At 39.9% G+C, this 18841-nt stretch overlaps 1 protein-coding gene across 1 annotated transcript in view; it reads right to left on the bottom strand.

Annotated features, from left to right (window-relative positions):
• The window catches only part of adarb2 (adenosine deaminase RNA specific B2 (inactive)), a 206114-nt gene that overhangs the window by 5625 nt on the left and 181648 nt on the right, over window positions 1-18841 (bottom strand). Inside the window, exons 6-7 of the mRNA XM_062021926.1 lie at window positions 16168-16349; window positions 6983-7164 (exon numbers count right to left, since the gene is read on the bottom strand). Coding sequence (XP_061877910.1) covers window positions 6983-7164; window positions 16168-16349 — 364 coding nt within the window. The remainder of the gene's footprint in view (window positions 1-6982; window positions 7165-16167; window positions 16350-18841) is intronic.

Here is an 18841-nt window from a genome sequence, read left to right on the forward strand (position 1 = left end):
CGGTGCACAGATGGCAGGCTTGATGCAGGAAACATGACTTTAATGTCCAAAATGCAGGAAACAGGAGAGAAAACTGGAGACAGAAAACAGTCTGCAGCATACAATCCTGCAGCACTGACTGGAGGGCGAGGCAGGTATAAATAGTAGCCTGATTGGCAATTGCCACCAGGTGTGCCAGGCTGCCAATCAGGGACAGGTGAGGGAAATGAGCGCTCAGGGAAGAGTGCAGGAACTGCAACTAAAGTAAGAGCGCTGACAGGAAATAAAACAGGAAGTAGAGTGTCAGTGACAAGCCTGACAGTTAAACCATGAATGCTAACATAAGCTAGCCCATGGTGTTGTTAAATATTTGTTTATGAAAAATTTAAGTGTGAGCAAGTTAGTTTGTTTGAGCGCAATAAACGAGGGTAGAACAGGAAAGCTCTGCTGTTTGACCTCCTGAAAAAATACAGGTCAAAGATCCTCCGCTGCAAAAATGTTACTTCCTCTCATTAGTCGGATGTCCTTCACAGGCTGTGTGGAATGTTCTACATATTGGAACCTTATTCTTCAATTCTTTGGAATGTTCAAATGTTACTTCCTGGTTACTTCCTCTCATTAGTCGGATGTCCTTCACAGGCTGTGTGGAATGTTCTACATATTGGAACCTTTTTATTCAATTCTTTGGAATGTTCAAATGTTACTTCCTGGTTACTTCCTCTCATTAGTCGGATGTCCTTCACAGGCTGTGTGGAATGTTCTACATATTGGAACCTTTTTATTCAATTCTTTGGAATGTTCAAATGTTACTTCCTGGTTACTTCCTCTCATTAGTCGGATGTCCTTCACAGGCTGTGTGGAATGTTCTACATATTGGAACCTTTTTATTCAATTCTTTGGAATGTTCAAATGTGTTTCATTTTGTCTGCAGAATTTGTCGCAGGCCAAAAAAAACTGAGGCGCACACTTTGGACTCCCAGGATGAATTGTATTATGTGGACATGAAAGGGTTATTGTGTCTTTCTGGGACCAATTGTGGTATTTGACAAGCGCTCGTTCCTATCTCATGAAAAGCCAACTTGACAAAACGAAACAAAGTGTGAGCGTTGACATTGCCACAAGGGCATCTTGATGGCGTTCATGTACATTGACCTACCACAACTCCTCTTTGTTGTAACCAAACATAACACAATAGATCAACTTATCCAAAATCAGATTTTAGGGACTGAAATTGCTGAAGGCATTATCAGGTTTCAGAGAAGTGTTATCTTCAGTTTGCTGCCAGCAGCTCACAATGGACTTCTAACCTTGGGGGAGCCAAAATGTGAGTAAAACAAATCAATGTTGGCTGATACAGCGCAGACAAGAGGGCAAAGTTGCAGCTGGGAAAATAGGAGGAGGACACATTTCTTGTCCTAGAGGTTCTTCACAAAATACACAGCTAAAGAAATAAAGGTGACACACTAGGGTTGTACGGTATACCGGTACTAATTAAGTACTAATTGATTCAAATTGGTACTATACTGCCTTTGAAAAGTACCGGTATCGTTCTTTCATCTGAGTGCCGCCGACTACAGGCGCATGAAGTTGATTGTGTCAAAACGCTCACACAAAGTGCATACAAGTAATAACATCTTGGAGAGGAAGAAGGGCAACAAACTACAATTCTACTGGTTAATAAAGAGTGTGTGAAGTACAATATGGAGGTATTTGGACTTCAAAACTAACAATAAAAACTACAATTCTACTGGTTAATAAAGAGTGTGTGAAGTACAATATGGAGGTATTTGGACTTCAAAACTACCAATAAAAACTACAATTCTACTGGTTAATAAAGAGGGTGTGAAGTACAATATGGAGGTATTTGGACTTCAAAACTACCAATAAAAACTACAATTCTACTGGTTAATAAAGAGTGTGAAGTACAATATGGAGGTATTTGGGCTTCAAAACTACCAATAAAAACTACAATTCTACTGGTTAATAAAGAGTGTGTGAAGTACAATATGGAGGTATTTGGACTTCAAAACTACCAATAAAAACTACAATTCTACTGGTTAATAAAGAGTGTGTGAAGTACAATATGGAGGTATTTGGACTTCAAAACTAACAATAAAAACTACAATTCTACTGGTTAATAAAGAGGGTGGTGAAGTACAATATGGAGGTATTCGGACTTCAAAACTACCAATAAAAACTACAATTCTACTGGTTAATAAAGAGGGTGGTGAAGTACAATATGGAGGTATTTGGACTTCAAAACTACCAATAAAAACTACAATTCTACTGGTTAATAAAGAGGGTGTGAAGTACAATATGGAGGTATTTGGACTTCAAAACTACCAATAAAAACTACAATTCTACTGGTTAATAAAGTGTGTGAAGTACAATATGGAGGTATTTGGACTTCAAAACTAACAATAAAAACTACAATTCTACTGGTTAAAAAAGAGGGTGGTGAAGTACAATATGGAGTTATTTGGACTTCAAAACTAACAATAAAAACTACAATTCTACTGGTTAATAAAGAGGGTGTGAAGTACAATATGGAGGTATTTGGGCTTCAAAACTAACAATAAAAACTACAATTCTACTGGTTAATAAAGAGGGTGGTGAAGTACAATATGGAGGTATTCAGACTTCAAAACTACCAATAAAAACTACAATTCTACTGGTTAATAAAGAGGGTGGTGAAGTACAATATGGAGGTATTTGGACTTCAAAACTAACAATAAAAACTACAATTCTACTGGTTAATAAAGAGGGTGTGAAGTACAATATGGAGGTATTTGGGCTTCAAAACTAACAATAAAAACTACAATTCTACTGGTTAATAAAGAGGGTGTGAAGTACAATATGGAGGTATTTGGATTTCAAAACTAACAATAAAAACTACAATTCTACTGGTTAATAAAGAGTGTGTGAAGTACAATATGGAGGTATTTGGACTTCAAAACTACCAATAAAAACTACAATTCTACTGGTTAATAAAGAGTGTGTGAAGTACAATATGGAGGTATTTGGGCTTCAAAACTAACGGTAAAGTTGACACTTTAAACAAGGAAGTGCCGCACTTCAAGTGTTGCTTTAAAACACGCCTCGCCAAATGTGGCGATTAGTATTAGCATCTTTGCTTCAAACCTAGGTAAACATTTAAATAATGAACATTGCGATCTGCACAAGGAGTTATAAAGAGTGACAGGTAATAATGTAATTGTTACACCTGTCCTGCTGTTCTGCTCCGGCGCAGACCGTAGTAGAGGAGCAAAGGGTAGACATTCCCTTTAGGGTTGATGTTTTCATAGGGGGTTACACACTTCACTTTACCCAGCAACGGGTCTGCTAAGCTCTGCTTTCGAGTCAGAATTTGAGGCCACTGATTTGTGACAATCTGCTTGCTTTATTATTAGTATTGCAGGACACAACCAGACCCATTCATCACTCTACTGTGCAGTGCATGCGCGACTTCTCTCTCTCTTTACTCGCCCACTCACTCACTGACGTCATGCAGAAAACAAGTTGACATTCTCACAAACCTAAATACACTACTCTCATAAGTTAACCAGCTCCCCTGTTGTGCAAATGTAGATACGTAACATGTAGATACGTGAAATGTAGACACATAACATGTAGATACATAACATGTAGATACATAACATGAAGATACATAACTTGTCGGTACATAACATGCAGATACATAACATGTAGGTACATAACATGTAGTTACATAACATGCAGATACATAACATGTAGATACATAACATGTAGATACATAACATGCAGATACATAACATGTAGATACATAACATGCAGATACATAACATGTAGATACATAACATGCAGATACAAAACATGTAGATACATAACATGTAGATACACAACATGTAGATACATAACATGCAGATACATAACATGTAGATACATAACATGCAGATACATAACATGAAGATACATAACAGGTAGGTACATAACATGTAGATACATAACAGGTAGGTACATAACATGTAGATATAAACATGCAGATACATAACATGAAGATACATAACAGGTAGATACATAACAGGTAGATACATAACATGTAGATACATAACATGAAGAAACATAACAGGTAGGTACATAACAGGTAAGTACATAACATGAAGATTCATAACATGCAGATACATAACATGTAGATATAAACATGTAGATACATAACATGAAGATACATAACATGTAAATACATGACATGTAGATCTAAACATGCAGATACATAACATGAAGATACATAACAGGTAGGTACATAACATGAAGATACATAACATGTAGGTACATAATATGTAGATACATAACATGAATATACATAACATGTAAATACATTACATGTAGATCTAAACATGCAGATACATAACATGAAGATACATAACAGGTAGGTACATAACATGAAGATACATAACATGTAGATCTAAACATGCAGATACATAACATGAAGATACATAACAGGTAGGTACATAACATGAAGATACATAACATGTAGATCTAAACATGCAGATACATAACATGAATATACATAACAGGTAGGTACATAACATGCAGATACATAACATGAAGATACATAACATGCAGATACATAACATGTAGATACATAACTTGAAGATACATAACAGGTAGGTACATAACAGGTAAGTACATAACACGTAGATACATAACATGCAGATACATAACATGTAGATACATAACAGGTAGGTACATAACAGGTAAGTACATAACATGTAGATACATAACATGCAGATACATAACATGAAGATACATAACATGTAGATACATAACAGGTAAGTACATAACACGTAGATACATAACATGCAGATACATAACATGAAGACACATAGACTGCTTGACTTGATGCCAAATATTAGCAGAGTTAAGACCGCCCATCTAGCGTCAACCAATGCAAGTAAAATGGCTTAATTTCGTAACAAATTGCTACAATTTGTGTTTTATCTTTAACAAAAGTGTGTTTTACCTGCTACATGGCTTATCTGTGTACATTTATCCATAGTTTTGTTTTGAGTAATTACTAATAATTGTATTTGTCTTAGAGCACAGACCAGGAGTGGCAACCATAAAAAATGTAATATTATGTTAATAAAGCTTGTTTATTATATTCTAATCTAATTCTTGATTATGGACAATTGTAAATTGTTCTTTGAGTGCAACAGGAAAAGCCCAAAGTGTTTAATACCCTTTAATTTATATTTTTACCTTGTAAAATTGTTCTTTGAGTGCAATAGGAAACATATGTTTATTGTATTGTACAAACCCCGTTTCCATATGAGTTGGGAAATGGTGTTAGATGTAAATATAAACGGAATACAATGATTTGCAAATCCTTTTCAAGCCATATTCAGTTGAATATGCTACAAAGACAACATATTTCATGTTCAAACTGATAAATATATATATATTTTTGGCAAATAATCATTAACTTTAGAATTTGATGGCAGCAACACGTGACAAAGAAGTTGGGAAAGGTGGCAATAAATACTAATAAAGTTGAGGAATGCTCATCAAACACTTATTTGGAACATCCCACAGGTGAACAGGCTGATTGGGAACAGGTGGGTGCCATGATTGGCTATAAAAGTAGATTCCATGAAATGCTCAGTCATTCACAAACAAGGATGGGGCGAGGGTCACCACTTTGTCAACAAATGCCTGAGCAAATTGTTGAACAGTTTAAGAACAACCTTTCTCAAGCAGCTATTGCAAGGAATTGAGGGATTTCACCATCTACGCTCCGTAATATCATCAAAGGGTTCAGAGAATGTGGAGAAATCACTGCAGGTAAGCAGCTAAGCCCGTGACCTTCCATCCCTCAGGCTGTACTGCATCAACAAGCCACATCAGTGTGTAAATGATATCACCACATGGGCTCAGGAACACTCCAGAAACCCACTGTCAGTAACTACAGTTGGTCGCTACATCTGTAAGTGCAAGTTAAAACTCTCCTATGCAAGGCAAAAACCGTTTATCAACAACACCCAGAAACGCCGTCGGCTTCGCTGGGCCTGAGTTCATCTAAGATGGACTGATACAAAGTGGAAAAGTGTTCTGTGGTCTGACGAGTCCACATTTCAAATTGTTTTTGGAAACTGTGGACGTCGTGTCCTCCGGACCAAAGAGGAAAAGAACCATCCGGATTGTTCTAGGGTGAAAGTGTAAAAGGCAGCATGTGTGATGGTATGGGGGTGTATTAGTGCCCAAGACATGGGTAACTTACACATCTGTGACGGCACCATTAATTCTGAAAGGTACATACAGCTTTTGGAGCAACATATGTTGCCATCCAATCAACGTTACCATGGACGCCCCTGCTTATTTCAGCAAGACAATGCCAAGCCACGTGTTACATCAACGTGGCTTCATAGTAAAAGAGTGCGGGTACTAGACTGGCCTGCCTGTAGTCCAGACATTGAAAATGTGTGGCACCTGCAATAGCAGAAGGGAGACCCCCGGACTGTTGAACAACTTAAGCTGTACATCAAGCAAGAATGGGAAAGAATTCCACTTCAAAAATGTGTCTCCTCTCTTCCCAAACCTTTACTGAGTGTTTTTCAAAGGAAAGGCCATGTAACACAGTGGTGAACATGCCCTTTCCCAACTACTTTGGCACGTGTTGCAGCCATGAAATTCTAAGTTAATTATTATTTGCAAAAAAATATATAAAGTTTATGAGTTTTATCATGAAATATGTTGTCTTTGTAGCATATTCAACTGAATATGGCTTGAAAAGGATTTGCAAATCATTGTATTCTGTTTATATTTACATCTAACACCATTTCCCAACTCATATGGAAACGGGGTTTGTAAGATTTTCTGTTGAAATAAAGCTAAAAATGTCATTTTTCCATAGTTCCCTTTATTTGGAAAAGTATCAATATACATTTTGGTACCGGTACCAAATTATTGGTCTCGGGACAACCTTATGACACACCATCACAAACTTTGGGAAGTGGTATTTCTTTACCTTGCAGTAAAGTCTGCTCCAGCAGGTGAACAAGGTGTGTTTGCAGAGGCGTGAGGGCATCCCTGAGTCACGTCTCCTTCCTGTTGCTGTGTTTACAACCTCCAACTGTGCGTCGCCCAACGTCCAGTTGAGGCTCACGCACGAGGCCTTCCCCGAATGTTGATACTCGGCACAGCTCAAGCCTGCAGGGGAAACATCAACAACAAGGAAAGACATGATTAGCTTGGTTTAACTTCTAAAACTCTTACCTTCAATCAATCACATTTCATTTACATAGCCCTTAATCAATCAATCAATCAATCAATCAATTGTTTGTTTATATAGCCCTAAATCACAAGTGTCTCAAAGGGCTGTATCACAAATGTCACAAAGGGCATCGGCATCCTCTGATCTGAACCCACATCTGGGCAAGGAAACAGTAAAAAAACACCAGAAGCTTGAAAAGTGACCTCAGAAGGAGGAACCCCCCTTCTAGGGTGACCGGCTGCAATGGAGTGACTGGGTGCAGTTATTGATTTGTTGAATGAATATTGTTCAATTAATTGTTGATTTATTTGATTTGTTCAGTCCATGGGGAAATGAACAGATAGTCATGGGGGCAGGGTAATATCTTCCAGACTCAGCCATGTCTATAGCTGTGGTCCTCCAGACTGGTACCTCTCCAGAAATGATCCATGGCCACCTGGTATCCTCTCCAAGCAGCAGAGTGGGGACACAGCGTCATCAACCCGTCTAAACAAGGTGTCTATTTAAAAGCTAGAGTATATAAATGAGTTTTAAGACGGTACCTAAGTGCTTCTACTGAGGTAGTAGCATCTCTAACTGTTGCTGGGTACTGAACTTGATATGATAGCGGTAGTTGCCGTGATCCCAGAGGGCAGCAGGAAACGACGTGCAGGTAATAATGTTTCTGATTTTTATACTAGGAGTTTTGCCACATTGCTGACTTCGATGTAAGCAAGAAACATTGATGTCCTTAGCATGGCATGACCTAAGTAACGTAGATATGAAGCAACAATACAACTAAATGATTAGCAATGATCCAGCAAAGCCAGCAGCAACAGCTGAGCCTAAATAGACTTGATAAGTAAACGACAACAGGTGCGCTTGCAAACAAAGTAAAAGTGCTGCAAAAACAAGAAACAGGAAGTGAAGACTGAAAAATAGGAGTACTGGAGAGAAACTAAACACTAATTATAGAAAGAACCACACCAAAAACCAAAACAAGGCCTGACCTGGTCGACAGGTCATGACACAGCAGCCTGAAAGGAAAACACTCTGGAGCTGTGGGGGTCACTAATAAGCTGTGGGGTCACTAATAAGCTGTGGGGGTCACTAATAAGCTGTGGGGGTCACTAATAAGCTGTGGGGTCACTAATAAGCTGTGGGGGTCACTAATAAGCTGTGGGGGTCACTAATAAGCTGTGGGGGTCACTAATAAGCTGTGGGGTCACTAATAAGCTGTGGGGGTCACTAATAAGCTGTGGGGTCACTAATAAGCTGTGGGGGTCACTAATAAGCTGTGGGGGTCACTAATAAGCTGTGGGGGTCACTAATAAGCAAGTGTTTTTGGAGACGGAACCGTTAAGTATTTTGTACATAAGTAACAACATCTTCAAATCGTACTGGTAGTCAGTGGCCATCCTGGTCAAACTTTCTTGTTCTAGCAGCCACATTTTATACCAACTGCAATCTTTTAATGGAGGGCACGGGGAGACCCCAAAAAACAATACATGACAGTAATCAAGAGGAGACACCAGTACAGTACAGTACACCAGTTGATCTGCCGTCTCTTTTCTGCTCTTCCCCCCTCTCCTGCGTGAAGAGGTTATCAGGTGACCACAGAGGAGGCGCTAGCGGGGTGGACCACTCATCTGTGCATCAGTTGGTGACGTCTATGCGCTGATGACTTGTCTCCACTCAAGATGATCTCCTACTGGCCCCACTATGGACTGGACTCTCACACTATTAACTAGATCCACTATGGACTGGACTCTCACACTATTAACTAGATCCACTATGGACTGGACTCTCACACTATTAACTAGATCCACTATGGACTGGACTCTCACACTATTAACTAGATCCACTATGGACTGGACTCTCACACTATTAACTAGATCCACTATGGACTGGACTCTCACACTATTAACTAGATCCACTATGGACTGTACTCTCACACTATCAACTAGATCCACTATGGACTGGACTCTCACACTATTAACTAGCTCCACTCCACATCCATTGCACCGGTCACCCAGTGACTTTTTCTTGATTAAAAACGACGAGCAACAACTGTAGCATACTTGTCTGGTGTTATTGGAGACTGCACTCTTATTTGGAGACGACTGTTGCTGGATGTCCGTGACAAACAGGAAGAGCTGCAGCGAGCCTGACGTCACATTTGGTTGCTGATCCAACTGTACGTTCTGTAGATATCTGTCCACGGGTATACCTCAAGACTACGTTTACACTGCAGGCCAAAGTGTTGTTTAGTTTTGCAAGTAAAACGTGAACTTGATCAGACTCCTTTATAAACAGGCACAGGCCCCCTTGTGGCTTTGACGTCACTTGCATGCACGTTCGATAAAGTGAAAACAGGAAGTTGGGTTAGGATTGTTTAAATGAACACTACAAGAGAAAATATGGACCCCACCTATCAGTGTGTTAGTGGGTTTGTGTCGTGGCGGTTGTTGTGAGGAAGTAGTCAGAAGATGGAAAACAACTGCAGGAGGACTTGCAAAAAAAGAAAGTGATGGTGCTGTGCACAGGAATGTGGTAGCTCCACCAAAGACGACATAGGAGTCGCAAACAGGCCACATTGTCGTTACGACTGCAGTCACATTTCAAAAGATCGGATTCCAAACTGACTGATTTCCATACAGGCACAGGTCAGGGAACCAGAGCTCAGACTAGAGAAGTGGTGAAGGCAAACAGGAAGTGGAAACAAAAATAAGAGCACTGCACAGGATATAATACGGAAACGAAGGAAACAAACAACGGTCATGGGGAGTCATGACAATAAAGAGGTTTATTGTCAGCTTTGTGTTGTTAGCATCAACATTTCAACTTGATCTCGTTACATTGCAGCTGTTTGCTCTTTTATTTCAATCCATTTTTTCATAAAAGTATTTTTTTTAGATGTGCCAGAGCGGTTAAAAATGCAAATGGCCCCAGAGTGGCACTTGGGACACCGCTGTTTTAAGTAGAAAACATCATTGTCATGACTATTCCATTTAGGGCTGATGCTCCACATATTTAGTGGTGCCTCACAAAGATGATTCAATGACTTCAATCTTACAACATATGCCACAGCTGTGTAAAAACAGAAGGAAAAGGCCTGAAAGCGCTGACCTCCTATCTCCAAGGCTAATGGGCGGGGATAAAAGTTAACAGCTGTAAATGTGTAATCTGCTCCCAAGTGTATGGCTGTGTATATCAACTTGAATACCTGCCCAGAGACCGGGAGGACTGAGGTGAGTGAGAGTGGTTTTCCTACACTCTTATTGACTTGATAAGCTGGAAACATCACATACCATAGACACTGGTCTCAAGCTCTCCATCCCGATCATGTCTCTACTAATTAGTCTCAGCGGTAAAGCAAACAATGCCACCAGCTGACAAATGATGTTGACAGAAAGTGAAGGTGCGAGGATGTAGGATTGTAAAGTTCAAGTAGAAGTGTACAATAAGTTAACATTTAGTATGCATATCTTGTTTACTGGCACAAGAAATTGCATGAGGCCATACCATTGAATCGGTACCACTTGCTTGTTGTAATTGACTTTTAAATTAAACTTCAATTATTGTCCGTTTTCAACACAAGAGGCTGATGTATTTAAGGTTTGCATGAAAAAAACACCCATGCAAAGCTGATCTACAAAGCTCTGATAGGCAAAATAAACCTATTAAGCATGTGGGTGTGTGTAACAAATATATATATATATATATATATATATATATATATATATATATATATATATATATATATATATATATATATATATATATGTCAGTGGCGGGTCAGTGATGTTTGACGTTAATGATGACCTCTCAAAATAACTATAATATATATATAATAAATTTGGCATAGCTCGGTTGGTAGAGTGGCCGTGCCATCAACCTGAGGGTTGCAGGTTCGATTCCCGCTTCCGCCATCCTAGTGACTGCCGTTGTGTCCTTGGGCAAGACACTTTACCCACCTGCTCTCAGTGCCACCCACACTGGTTTAAATGTAACTTAGATATTGGGTTTTCACTATGTAAAGCGCTTTGAGTCACTAGAGAAAAGCGCTATATAAATATAATTCACTTCACTTCACTTCATCTCAACAGTGTACAAAACGGGTTATTTTCTGGCACATTTAAAAATCAATAAACACGCATCAGCAATTAAAACATATTTTATGTGATACTGTCAAAATTAAAATTGCAAAAAACATTAAACATGAAAAAATAAATAAATACAATATCTGAACTCACAATCTGTAGAACCCACTCAAGCTTCCGGGGTTGGCCGCTGTAATTTCTCTTTAAATCTCCTTCTTGAAAATGGCCTTGCAAATACATATGTTGTCTTGTGTAAACATAAAAGATGCAGTGCTCATCAAAAACATCAAGCTGACATCATGTCTACATTCAACCTAAACGGGGCGACTGCGCATGCTCTTCACTACTGTGGCATGCTTTCCATACCGTCGATCATAATATTTTATTAGAGCGTATCAAAACACGTATTGGTATGTCAGACTTAGCCTTGTCTTGGTTTAACTCTTATCTTACTGACAGGATGCAGTGCGTCTCCCATAACAATGTGACCTCGGACTATGTTAAGGTAACGTGCGGAGTCCCCCAGGGTTCGGTTCTTGGCCCTGCACTCTTTAGTATTTACATGCTGCCGCTAGGTGACATCATACGCAAGTACGGTGTTAGCTTTCACTGTTATGCTGATGACACTCAACTCTACATGCCCCTAAAGCTGACCAACACGCCGGACTGTAGTCAGCTGGAGGCGTGTCTTAATGAAATTAAACAATGGATGTCCGCTAACTTTTTGCAACTCAACGCTAAGAAAACGGAAATGCTGATTATCGGTCCTGCTCAACACCGACATCTATTTAATAATACCACCTTAACATTTGACAACCAAACAATTAAACGAGGCGACTCGGTAAAGAATCTGGGTATTATCTTCCACCCAACTCTCTCGTTTGAGTCACACATTAAGAGTGTTACTAAAACAACTCTCTCGTTTGAGTCGCACATTAAGAGTGTTACTAAAACGGCCTTCTTTCATTTCCGTAATATCGCTAAAATTCGTTCCATTTTGTCCACAAGCGATGCTGAGATCATTATTCATGCGTTCGTTACATCTCGTCTCGATTACTGTAACGTTTTATTTTCGGGTCTCCCTATGTCTAGCATTAAAAGATTACAGTTGGTACAAAATGCGGCTGCAAGGCTTTTGACAAAAACAAGAAAGTTTGATCATATTACGCCTATACTGTATATACCTTTATATACATATGTATATATACCTATACTGGCTCACTTGCACTGGCTTCCTGTGCATTTAAGATGCGACTTTAAGGTTTTACTACTTACGTATAAAATACTACACGGTCAAGCTCCTGCCTATCTCGCGGATTGTATTGTACCATATGTCCCGGCAAGAAATCTGCCTTCAAAGAACTCCGGCTTATTAGTGATTCCCAGAGCCCAAAAAAAGTCTGCGGGCTATAGAGCGTTTTCTGTTCGGGCTCCAGTACTCTGGAATGTCCTCCCAGTAACAGTTAGAGATGCTACCTCAGTAGAAGCATTTAAGTCCCATCTTAAAACTCATTTGTATAATCTAGCCTTTAAATAGACTCCCTTTTTAGACCAGTTGATCTGCCGTTTTCTTTTCTCCTTTGCCCCCTCGCCGGGTTATTCCGGTTCCGGTGACCATGGATGAGGTGCTGGCTGTCCAGAGTTGGGACCCAGGGTGGACCGCTCGCCTGTGCATCGGTTGGGGACGTCTCTGCGCTACAGACCTGTCTCCGCTCGGGATGGTCTCCTGCTGGCCCCACTATGGACTGGACTCTCACTGTTATGTTGGATCCACTAGGGACTGTACTTAGAGGGGGGGTTACCCACATATGCGATCCTCCCCAAGTTTTCTCATAGTCTTTCACAACGACGTCCCTTGTGTGGGCTCTGTGCCGAGGATGTCGTTGTGGCTTGTGCAGCCCTTTGAGACTTTTGTGATTTAGGGCTATATAAATAAACATTGATTGATTGATTGATGCTGAGTAATGGAGTTCTTATGTCACCTGGCTCATAACGTCACTATATATATCTGCCTTAGGCCATCTAGAAGGCCTTACTGACAACAACTCATGATCTGATTGGCTATAGCAACTGTCTATCAACTGTATGTGTCCGTCCACTTAAAGTGCACACACATTGTTGATTCTGAAGGCAGATTTGGTACAGCATGGCAACATAAGCTAACTGAATTCTGATTGGATAAAAACTCTATAACCTAAAAACAACAGCACTGGAAGGAGCATAATATGACATGAAGATAATATGAATACTTTTACATATTTAGGGAAAGTAAATTAAAAATGACTTTTATCTTTAATTATGATGATGATTTCTGGTTATGTTAGGCCAGCAGAGAAGGTCTTGCTGGCCCTGACGGCACACCACTGATATATATATATATATAAATATATATATATATATATATATATATATATAGTGTTTTTTCTTGCTACGCTAGTATCATGCAACGTTAAAGGTACTTTTATCGAGAACTTGTCACGCGATTGCTCATCTTTTGCTGTATAGTAGAAGAGAACAATGCATAACAACACACCACCGAGCCATCATATTCCTTTTGGAACAATCCTCACAGCGTCTTATTACCAGTCTGCTATCTTTTATGCCAGTTTGAAGAAAAAAGGCATTGGATCCATCCTGCCTTTCCCAGCGCCATTCATGGCTCATTGGATCTTTTCAATGGACTCGACTTCTCTCTCTCTGTAATTGCCAATTTCATTTTTCCCCCGATTAAAGACCTGATCGTTCGACAGACATGAATGAAGCAGAATTAAGGTGTTTGGTGTTGAGACGTAAAACACAAACATGGAGACCACAGCTGCTGTTGGGGATGTGCATAACCATTGTGTTTGCCCACATTTCAACACAACTGCATAATCACAGTGTATATAAAACAACTGGCTTGTAGGATATTTACATCATTGATATACAACGGATCAACTGTGTAGAAAACCGAATACAAGGGCAAAATATTGGCTAAAATAAAGTTGTAAAGAGTATTCATTTTGGGGAAAAAAATTCTGCACGTGTTTTTTTACACTGAATTTTTATGCACTGAATTTTTATACAATGTATTTTAAAACACTGAACTGTTCTGCACATCATTTCAAAAAGCATTTTTTCTATATATACTGCATTTTTAAACACACGTCCAAGGTTTACTCCGCCTTCCGCCCGAATGCAGATGAGATAGGCTCCAGCAACCCTCCGCGACCCCAAAAGGGACAAGCGGTAGAAAATGGATGGATGGATGTTGCTACCAATTTTTTTTCCAACTGAAATTGTCAGCACAATTTGATGTAAAAATTCAGTTCACAAAATGAACATGGAACCAACTGTGTTACATAAATCCAGTGTCCAAAAACTCAAATCAATCAATCAATCAATGTTTATTTATATAGCCCTAAATGAGCCTCCATAGATGTCTGTTGACCTGGAGCAGCAGCTGATAAGTCCATTTTATATCACCTACCTGATGTCTTTTTGGAATGAATGAATTGTTTACATGTGTGATGTTGTCTTCTGAAACGAATATAAATACATGAATGAAGTACAGAACCCAACCAAGACCCAATATCCCTAATACAAAAAACCTTCTGCACTTGCTACTTTAATGCATTTTTGTTTCAGTGCACAAACTTGGAAAAACATCAGCAATTTATACACAATGATTGTGTGAGTAGGGTAAAATATTTCTCCTGATAACACAATAAAGCTTCAAAACGTACCTACATTTTTATCAGAAGCATCTTTGTCATAAGCAATCTTTGGTGTTATCTGTGACATTCATGGGAAAATATGTCCTACATTTTTACGCAGCTATCGCTCAGTGAACGGCCTAGATTATTATTACTGATAGAGTTCTTACAAGCTTGCTGTTATTCAGCTGCTCTTCCAGCGTTCATCTTCACTACAAACAAAAGTGTAAGGTCTCACTGGAGCCCGGAAAGCAGACACGACTTGTTTGGGCAACTAGAGTGTGCTATTCATGTAGTTCATTAAGTCTAAAGTTGACATGCTTATTTTTTTAAACAAATGACGATAAACCACACAAGGCAAATACTTTGTAACACAACGACGTGTGTAAAACATTTGAACTGGAATGGGAGGGCATGTCGCTGCTTTAAGAAAGTAATACATTTAAAGCAGAGTAATGTAGTAGCTGAATAGTTTTAACACAATATTAAATTGATAACAATATATTGTAGTACTGTGTGTAGTTTAACAAAGACATTTGATAGATTAGCTCAACATTTGAACGCCTCTGAGGTCAGAATGTGCTCCTAAAGTCCAGAAACCTACACCTACTATGGACTTTTTGGGCTTTGCCCTGACTTTTTTCAAACAATTATGCTAGGAATACTTCAAGCTAGCATGCTATCAACCCGTGAGGATAAATTGTGATAACATTATTGGAACATTTCTTACTTCAATTGAGGTTTGCTAATGTGCTACACTAAAACTCATTGTGATGAATGCTGAAGTGCAAAATGCTAAAGTGCAGTGCTGTACGCTTAGCATGTTCACTGGTGCTACTAAATGGAAAAAAAAACTAGTTGCACAGAATTATTTTGTAGCCCAGAACATTTGTTTGTAGCAATATGTCTTAAATATCACAATTTCATTATTAACACTGAAACAAAGTACACGTGTGCCACACACACATTTTCCTTCAGAGTTTGTAACTGTAGATTTTTTGACCCATGCCATATACCTCAATTAGGAATTGTTTGGCAATTTTCTAGCTCAGACAACTGTTTGTCAAGCAGATAGCTAAAGTATGAGCTCTCATACAGTATCTACAATCTAGAGGGCTGGGAAGCGCAATCTTTTCCATAGTAGTGTCAATGTGAGTCGTACCACTGAGCAGGGGCTGGTTGCGTCTATACGTGGCAGGAAGTGGGCCCAGACGTTCCTGCCTTTGGTGGAGAACTCTGCTCAGATGGCCCGTGTGGCGTAGGCTGCCTATGGTCACACTGTGCAGGTACACTGGCTCCATGAAGTGGCTCAGCAGTGCCCCCTGCAGGCCAAGAACGTTCCACCTACGGAAAATGGAGCATTTGAACAAATTATGACGGATAAGCGGAGAAGGACAAGGAAAGGTGGTGTGGAGAGGAGGTAGGAATTAGATGACTGAGAAGGGATGGCAACAGTTGAGAGGATTGGTCTGGATTGAGAAAAAGGTGACAGGCATAGCAAAAGAGACCATTTTGTGAGCTTCAGTGACAGGTAGAGACAATTTGATCATTATCTTGATGTGGGACGTGATGAATAACACACACACACACACACACACACACACACACACACACACACACACACACACACACACACACACACACACACACACACACACACACCATTTCCCCCGAGTTTAAAAGCACAAACCATCAGTAGCACTGACAACAACAACACTGCCAAAGGTCAGTACATCAGCATTCGTTAGCACAATGAAGCATTAGCACGTGTGCATTTGTCAGCGCCAGTGGGGTTAATGCACCGCACAGCGTTACGGGCAGGACTCTGTCCATCGCCTCGCTGGAGGCTGATCAACCACCACAAAGGATGACTTGTGTCCGTTTCATCCTGCTTTGGGGTTCCACACACAAAGCCAGCCCAGCAATGATCTGCTTATTTGTGAGAAAATCTCCTTCAATATTGACAACATGGATAACAAGGATTGGGAGTCCTCTCTTTAAAGACCATGCTTGGAGTCTGTCAAGGACGGCTTTTGAAATGTCGAAGGGAGTTTGTTTGAACAGGAGGTTATAAATGACATATTGGGGGTCTGTCAAGTGCAAGGGGTTTCAAAGTGCAGGCCTAAGTCCTGACGAGGGGACGGGGATAATGAAAAGACAAAGAAGGGGAACAAGTTACTGAAGGCCTAAGACTTTTAATTTAATCTGCCGACCCTTTTATTTTAGTGTGTGGTTTCTCATTGTATCCCATTGGGTTGAGTTTGTTCTTGCCCTGATGTGGGATCCGAGCCCAGGATGTGGTTGTGGCTTGTGCAGCCCTTTGAGATACTTGTGATTAAGGGCTGTAGAAATCAACTTTGATTGATGGATGTATGTGTGTTTGTCTTTTCAAAGCCCTCCGCTTCGTCTCTCCTGGTAGACCTGAGCCAGTTTGTCTGTGTTGTTCAGGGTCAGATGTCGTGTTTGGTGTGCCTGAGGGCAACAAACTTTATTGAGGTATTGTCCTGAGCACAGGAACAAGTACATACTGCCTTGGGACAAAACTAAAGGAATTGTCTTTCTGTTTTTTGACTGCTGAGGTCAAAGAGGTCAACTTCTAAGACAGTTGAATATTCTATTTGTTGCTAGTGTGTCGTGTAGTGTTGGTATGTTTAGTGTAACTTTCTGGAGTTGTGTGGTTTCGGGACATTAAGGTGTTTGGAGTCTTTTAGTAATAAATATTAGTGTGTGTGCTAAGAGACAGCATGAGTGACACATGGTCCTCCAGAGGAAACGCTGTGAACAGACCACCCAGAACCAACTAAGAGAAGCATAAAGTCTTGGGGGCTGGCGGTCAGTAATTATTACGGTTATTGTCGAGTCAGTTTCCTTTCTTGTCTTAGGGCATGTGAGAAATAAAATAGACCAATCAACCGTGAGCAACAAGGTTCTCAGGAAATCAAGACTTCCTGTTTGCTGTTCACCATGTGCATGCAATTACTACATGAGTTAAAATAAGATAATGACAAGGAATAAATGCAGAAGTATGGGAATTACGACAGTTATCAGTAATAAACACCCCCTTTGATAGAATAACGCTGGTGATAAAACGTAAGAACATAAATGCACACTTTTATTTTGAAGATTATTAGGCACGGACAGGAAGTCACTAGCACCTGAGTATGTCTTGACAGCACACTGCGGTTGTAATTGTCAGACAGACCCTATAGTATAAGACGCAAAAAGGCAGGAATCAGTCAAATGATTACATTTAAATGATGAACAGCACTATTTTATTTCTCAGTCGGTGCATGGACACGCATGTGACTATAACAGTTAAACAATAGTTTGCTTGAAATATTTTAAAGTAACAAAAATAGAACTAACAAAAGAGTTGGAGGAACTTCTGTTGTGAAAGTAAATTTGAATTGGCGAGCAGTGCAGTGTTGAATTAATGAGAAGTTCCACACGGAGGAAGGCATGTAACTTCCTCACCTGGCTGCTGATCACTGCACCGTCTCTTCTCACTATTTCAACTATAGTCAGTGACGCCTCACCTGGCTGCTGATCACCACACCGTCTCTTCTCACTATTTCAACTATAGTCAGTGACGCCTCACCTGGCTGCTGATCACCACACCGTCTCTTCTCACTATTTCAACTATAGTCAGTGACGCCTCACCTGGCTGCTGATCACTGCACCGTCTCTTCTCACTATTTCAACTATAGTCAGTGACGTTCCTCACCTGGCTGCTGATCACTGCACCGTCTCTTCTTACTATTTCAACTATAGTCAGTGACGTTCCTCACCTGGCTGCTGATCACTGCACCGTCTCTTCTCACTATTTCAACTATAGT

Source organism: Entelurus aequoreus, linkage group LG15, assembly GCF_033978785.1.
Source record: "Entelurus aequoreus isolate RoL-2023_Sb linkage group LG15, RoL_Eaeq_v1.1, whole genome shotgun sequence".
Classification (NCBI taxonomy): Eukaryota; Metazoa; Chordata; class Actinopteri; order Syngnathiformes; family Syngnathidae; genus Entelurus; species Entelurus aequoreus.